Genomic DNA, 7,685 nt, shown 5'->3' with positions numbered 1-7,685 from the left:
TACCTGCCAGCATATCCATCACAGTAACCTTATTACTTTTCAATACTTAAGAATCAAAAACCTTTTTACAAATAATTACGGAAAAAAGATATTTAAAATTACATAATACAGGAAATCATGATTCAGGGTGGATTCAGGGGAATGTAACAGTAAAAACTTCTTTTTACAAGTCTTTTGATAGAAATTTTAAGCATTGAATATCTTACAACATGAAAACTGCTATAATGCACATAATAGGTACATTAGTTATGCTTCAGCAAAAAATAATGCAATTATGAAAAATTGGCATTTTGCTGCAACCACTGGATGACTGAGGCTTCAGTATTTTCACGCCAACGAATATTTGCTCGTATCCTTTCAAGACTCTGTTGTAGCGATTGCATTCCAGAACCAACTTCAACTCCACTAAAGAAAGTTTTAACCTAAAATCATTAAACAAATGAGAATCAATTTCACAAACAGAAATTGCTAGAAATTTTTACTAAATATAAAAGGAAAAAAAACTTAAATTTGTTTTTGACAAACTAAAAGTTTTTGCAATCAAGAATTGCTGCCAGGTGTTCCCTCTATATTTCTCAAAGTTTGTAACGTTACACATAGTTCAGTTTACCTTTTCATATTAATTTTAAACATCATAATCTACATTATTTTACACTAGAAAACTGCTGTCAAGACATGATGGGGGAAAATTGCTTCCACATTTGAACGAAGCAATTGCATGTCTGGTTATATTTTGATAGTTGAAATTACCCCCTAGCTCTAGTGGACTAACACTAAACTCTAGGAGATAGTGTTAATTGTTGACCACTTTTTCGTTTCTTCATTCCCCTGAAATGAGTCTTACCAGTAAAACAGTTAAAATACCGGATTCAGTTCAGACTCGTCACAATAAAACTCTTCCCTGCATTTTAAATAATACCAAAACATATTACCAAATTATCATGCCGTGACGTGAGTTTCATTGTGGATGACATCAGGAACGTCACTCAATCATTGGCTATTATATGTATGAGGATTTTTAAGACTTCATAGGAATTAACTTTTTTTTTAATCGTCTGCAGCATTGCTTGCTTAAAATGAAGTTATATTTTACTTTCAGCTGTAATTTCTTTAGTGGCAACCCTTGGTTTGTTTATTATCATTTGTTGTTAAAATTTATTCATTTATTCTATTATAAGAAAGATTAACATGTGCAAAAATTATTGATAGCAAATATTTTTAGTACACGTTGAATAAAATGGATTTTTTCTTGATGACCTAATTTACTTTTTGGCAGATATTTTACATTTTAAAACAACTTTTCGGGGAATTATCAACTTGGAACATGCCAAATTGGTAATAAGTTTCCCATCCAGCATTCATTAAGAATATTTTTTCTGTGATTGAACTTTTGGGTGTGATTTGTTGCCAGATTTCTTTCAACCAAAGTGCAAGAAAAAGTGTATTCTCTACGAAAAAAAAATAAAGATAAAACATCAGCTAGGTTAAGTGAGAACAATAAGCAATTCATGATTGCTCAAAATAAAAAAAAAACGCACACACAGTAAACAAATTAGAAAACCTTTATCTTCAGTTGCACAGTTTTTAACATGCCCTTTCCTTTTTTTTTTTTTTTTTTGGAAGGGAGGAGGGAATTGTAGCTATTTTAGAACATAAAATCTGACATGCAAGAAACTTATGAATGTCACTTATGAAGATTTATAAAATGCCAAGAGCATTTAGAACTAACGCCATAAAATTTAACAGATGAATAGTTGAAATTAAGTCAAAGATAATAATAAAATGTAAAAACCATAATAATTAAATTTTATGAGGAGATAACAATACTTTAAAAAATAATATGTTTTTCCTTAGATTTGTTTTAAACGTACAATCCTGATTATCCACTAACAAATAACTGATTTCTTTCACAAATCTAAATTTAAAGATTATTAATTTTAAGAAATAAACAAAAGTTAAATTCAGTAAGTTGTCTTTTTATCCATAAGCTCACTTTTTCTGCATAGAAAAATTCGTACCTTGTAACCTCCAAACTATTTCTTGCAAATTTGTGCATTCATAACGTCATTTAATTTTCTTCTATAGGTGTTTTTGTTTTCTGTTTCACTTTTTCATCATAGTTCACTTTCTTCTTATTAATAAAATTATTGTTTTTTAGATATATTATCGTTTAGGTTAAATTAGTTAAATGTAATAAAGGCATTCTACAAAAATATAATAGTACTCTCACATACAAACCTCATCATAATCGAATCTGGAGCTGAAATGAGATATAGTCTCAGATATAATCATATCCATTGAAAATGAGCCTTGGCCAAACCTAAAAATATAAAAAATATATCCTTAAAACATGATAGATTTATTTTTCAAATACAACTCTGCAATGTTATTCTATACACTGTGAAAGTCGATCTAGGTATGAGTCAGCTATTAAAGTCAGACCAAACAACGTATGTAGAAGCACAAATTTGTAAATTACAGCAGACACGTGTTTCGGCGTTACAGGGAACGCCTTTTTCAATGCAAAAAATAATGAGCTTATGGATGAAAAGACATCCGACAAAAGCCAAGAGCAGATAAGCATGCAGCTTAAAAGATAAAAACAGCGGATTAGCCAAACACCAATGACAAAGTTATAAACCGAACAGGAACCAATAGAAATGCAAGCAAAGGCCAGGAGCTTTCTCTTAGGTACGAACCCAGAAAGAAAGAATTCAATTGGACAAGGATTAAGCCGAAGCTTAAACAAAAAGAAAAGAAATTGTCAGTAACCGTGAACCGCAAGAAAGGAAAAGCAGAATGGAAAACCATGAAATAAAATAAACAGAAACAAAAAATGTTCGAAAAAAGGAAAAATAAAGATAAATAGAAGAAAATTGGGGGGGGGGGGGGTCAATCAAGACAAAAAGGTAAAAATAAACAAAGGAAGATAGATAAAAATGAGTGGGAAAAAAAAGGGGGGGGGGGATGGGGAAAGAACAGTATTAAAGATATGGGAGCCAAATGTTAGAAAAATATGGAACTGCACTAAGATCGTTAACTAAGTTAGAACTGTTCCTCAAAATATGAAAGGATTCCCAAAAGTCAAGATCTGATGAATTGGGGCATTTTTGGATAATCTGATAAGAGTTAAAATCAAAAGAGTGATTTGAATCCCAACAATGTTGAGCAATACTAGACTTATTTAATTGTTGTTTTTTCACATAATTTTGATGCTCTTTCAAGCGAATTTTTAAAGCACGCCGAGTCTGTCCAATATAGGCAAGTTTACAACTACAATTAATTCTATAAATTCCACAACAATTAAGAGGGTGAATAGGATCTTTAAGAGAAGAGAATGAAAGTTTATTAATAGGAGAGAACACCAACTGGAATTGGAAACGTTTTAGAATCTTAGCAACCTGATAGCTTACAGATGGAAAGAATGGCAAAACAACCAAATTCTTTCTGGTGAAGGTTCGGTTAAGAACATTAGTTTGGGATTTATTTGAAAGCTTTTTATAAATGGAATCAATCAAAGTTGGCGGATAGTCTCTATCAATTGCCACAGCTTTAAGATAATTAAGTTCCACTTTAAGAAGTTCCGACGAAGAACAAATATTAATTGCGCGATAAACAAAAGAATTGAAAGCAGAATATTTTTGATTTGGAGGATGAGACGATAGTCTATGAGGAGGTAAAGTGACAGCAAAAGGTTTGCGATAAACAGTAGTTTCAAAACCAATTTCAGTACGAGAAACAAGTACATCAAGAAATGAAATGCAATTATTCCGTTCTTTCTCACAAGAAAACTGAATATGAGGATCAATGGAGTTTAAAATAGATAAAACCTCATCACTCTCAAACTGATTCTGGTTCATTAGAACAAAACAATCATCAACATACCGAACATAAAATTGGAACTGCAGTTTTTGGAACAGCTTAACCTCAAAATAATGCATGTAAATATCACTAAGAATGGGGCTAAGTGGGTTACCCATAGCCAGACCATCTAACATAATATAAAAATTCCCATTAAAAACAAAAGAACATTGCTTAAGACAAGTACGGGTAAGGAAAATTAAATCCTCAATTTCCGTATTAGTGAAATGAAATTCAGAAAGTCTTCTACGAAGGCATAACAATGAACCCTCGACGGGAACGTTCGTAAATAAAGAGTTAACATCAAAAGAAGCCATAAAAGAATTATTTGGAACGAAACTATGAATTTTTTTTAACAAACTCAACAGAATTTTTAATAGTAAATAAATTGTGACTCCTAAGGGGAGAAAACACAGAGACTAAATATTTTGCAAGTTTGTACGAAGCCGTACCAATATTGGAAACAATCGGCCTGAAAGGAATACCAGCTTTATGCACCTTAGGTAAAGCATAAAATCTAGCACAATTAGCAATAGATGGAACAACAGAGCGTTTAACATTTGAAGGAATAGACTTAACAGACTTGACAGCATCTGCTGTCAAGTCTGTTAAGGTTGGTCGGTCTGACGTTGTTTGGTCTGACTTTACTATTCAGCACAAAGGTATTTATTTATCTTATGAGTGAGCTATGTCCAGACCAAGCTATTGCATATATAGAGCCAGTGAAATTTGGCAGACAGATAGTTTTCAAGGGGCTTCATGCACTTTGAACTGAACTTTAAAATTTTACCACAAAAATATTTAATTTAATGTTCTGGTTTATCTTAACATTTATCAATAGTTGGGGGAAGGGGGAGTATCCCCTCCTGTCTCTCCTAAATGTAGAGCCTGCCTTTAGAATTAACTCTGATATAATATAAGGTTGTTTTGTAGCTATATGGGAACATGTGCATTTAAAATTACAAAAATACATTTAGAATACAAAATAAAGTATTGCTTTCATTCTTCAATACTTTAAGTTTAACAAAAATTGTATTTTTATCAGCTTTCTGTTTAAAATACATTTACAAGCTAATCTGGGACAAAATTTGAATTAGTATTTGCGCTTACATTTATAGTACACTAGCTGTGTTGCCCGGCTTTACCCAGTCTACCTTGAAAAAAACCATTGTGTCAAGTGAAGTATATTCAATAACCAGAATTAAATGAAAGGAAAAAAAAGCCATCATGCAAAATTTCTCCGCCAAACAATGACGACAGGTACTAAAATACTTTGAAGAAATTAAAATAAAATGAGAAAGATGGATTTAAAAGGCGTAACCATGGAAACACAAAATAAAATAAGTTTAAGAATTGAAAATAAGAAAGATGAAAATAAACAATGGATTCAAAAAGCGTTACCGTGGAAACGCAAAATAAAATGGTTAAAAATTTGAATAGAAAAGAGATTTTTAAATTTCCTTTAATTCGCTTGTAACTTTTTTTCTAATGGAAATAGAGGGTTAAACTTTCGACCTTAGGTCGAGTTAGATCTAGAATAAAAAAAGGCAGCTCTTTCCAATGGAGTCAAAACGAAAACTGTGGGACAATTCCTTCACTTTTTATAGATGGATTTAATGAAGAAAGTAATCCCTAAATTTCAACTAAGCCTAAAAAAAAAAAAATCGAGTTAAAAACGCAAATAACTCCCGCCGTAATGAAGTTAGAGCGTTGAGACAAATTACGTAGAACGTGGAAAATTCTACTCTTTCCAACGATATATAATATTAATATATGCAAGTAATTTTTCACCTCCATATTCGGGAATGTATGTGAAAAATTGGGCCTAAATTGGAATAAAAAAAGAACTATTTATTGAATTGCTTTCGAACTGGTCTCTAAACCTTCTCAGGACTTAAAGGAACAAACTGTGAAAATTTCAGCAAAATCGGCCCGGGTAGTTCTCGAGTTTTGAGAGTTCAAACACACAGACGCTTTTTGGAGACTTCATTTTATACTATGTAGAGATTCCTCTACTTGCTTAAATCCATGATATCCAAGAAAGATCTTTACCATTGTAAGCTTTAATAACAAAAATACTAATAGGTGAAATCAAATGCAGTGCATAAGAAAGAAAAACTCTAAAATAAAATTTTCTGGTATGAATGGCCTGGAGTACGGAGCGCCAGTTACTGGCCAATTGAGCTAAGAAGATGGCGACTGCAGAGATAGCATAGTGTTTGTTTGGTTAGATGAGTTCGTCAAAAACCATGCAAAAAATTTTTTGACCATAAAGATCTACCAAGTGTAACATTTGGTGGATCTTTACGGCACATCCAATAGAAATTTCCTTGTAAGTTTATTGGTGGCTTTTTTTCAACTAACTAGATTACATGCCATGCTTTTTCCTATACAGTAGTCATTTTCTTTTCGTAGCTTAACTGGTTAGCAACTGCCATCACTTCAGATGATAAATTCCAAAATAAAAACTTTCAGAGTTTTACATTTTCTTGGTGGAAAATGCATTTTATTTCATTTGTTAGGATTTTTGTTGTTGATGTTTGGAATGATAAAGATTTTTTTTGGGTTCTGATCCCCTGTATTATGCATTGTAAAATCTTAGTAGCATTCCGACTATACTGTGAATAGGACATATTTTTTAAATATTTTCAAATGAGAAAATTAAATATTGGGCAGTAGTTTAAGAAGTTGAGCTGTTCACAATAAAAACATTTACAACAATGGAATGAAATTTACGAGGATGGTTGAATTCACAATAAAATCTAGTAACATAACATAGAATTAACATAATGTGGAATTTATATCTTTAATTTCCAATAGTTAGTTTGTATAAGTATTAGACAGTGGTGTTCCCATACTCCATATATGCCGTACACTCTCCAACATTTTTCAGACACATAGCGTATACCCTCAAGCTTCAAAAATTTTCATATTATGACATATTATATATATGATTGCTTTAGAGTAATTTTAATACTGAATCAAAAGTAGTTTTTAAAAGCCATTTAAAGAAAAGAACGAAAATTAAGTTTCAACAACAGCTATTTAAACAAAAAAAAAAAAAAAAAAAATAACCAGAACAATTTTCAACTTACATTTCCAGCAGCTGAGGCCAATTCATACGGACAAATCTCCAAGTTAGTAATCGCCCAACTGGATTTCGAGCAGCAACAGCAATTACTAAAGTCGTATCTTGTGGCCGAATTTTATTTTTGTCCAGAGAATAATTCAAATACCTGAAGAAAAATATATAGTAGATTAAGTATTAACTACATTTGAAATTACAAAGGATTTAATTTTTGAGTTAAAAAAAAATCTAAAACTATAAATACTAATACTTTGTGTATTTAAGTTCATTTTCTCTTGATATATTCACTTCCAGGCCATAAAACAAGACAAACCTCATTTATGAGTCAAACAGTGTTGAAATTTCGATAAAAAGTACTACATGTAAAATTAAATTTAGTGTTTCGACACATTTAGTGAGGTACTTCTTTTGTCAACAAAATGTAATAAAATTATGTGGTCAAAGTACTTAAATCTGCAAAATGTTAGCATTTGTTTATTTTCCCACTTAAAGTAAGCTGTGATTTGGCACCGTTTTTAAAAAAAGTTGCAAATAAGTAGTTGATGAGAGATGATCCATGTTTAGAATAAACGTTTTTGTTATAGATTTAAATTCCTTGCTACTTATTTCATTTTCAATGAACGTTTCAAATATTTCTGATTTTGTTACAACTCTATTCATTTATTTGTTATATCTAAAATTTATGTTTTTATGTTAAATACAATTTAAAAAAAATCTAAGTATAAGTTATTGGAGC

General features: G+C 31.0%; 1 protein-coding gene across 1 annotated transcript in view; it reads right to left on the bottom strand.

The window, feature by feature from the left end:
* Positions 1 to 272: 272 nt before the first annotated feature.
* Positions 273 to 7,685, bottom strand: part of LOC129216451 (endoplasmic reticulum aminopeptidase 1-like) — a 47,821-nt gene continuing 40,408 nt past the window's right edge. The window contains exons 16-18 of the mRNA XM_054850665.1: positions 6,957 to 7,097; positions 2,239 to 2,320; positions 273 to 422 (exon numbers count right to left, since the gene is read on the bottom strand). Coding sequence (XP_054706640.1) covers positions 273 to 422; positions 2,239 to 2,320; positions 6,957 to 7,097 — 373 coding nt within the window. The remainder of the gene's footprint in view (positions 423 to 2,238; positions 2,321 to 6,956; positions 7,098 to 7,685) is intronic.

Source organism: Uloborus diversus, chromosome 2 (genome assembly GCF_026930045.1).
Source record: "Uloborus diversus isolate 005 chromosome 2, Udiv.v.3.1, whole genome shotgun sequence".
In the NCBI taxonomy this organism is placed as follows: domain Eukaryota; kingdom Metazoa; phylum Arthropoda; class Arachnida; order Araneae; family Uloboridae; genus Uloborus; species Uloborus diversus.
This window is presented reverse-complemented; position numbering and strand designations above follow the sequence as displayed.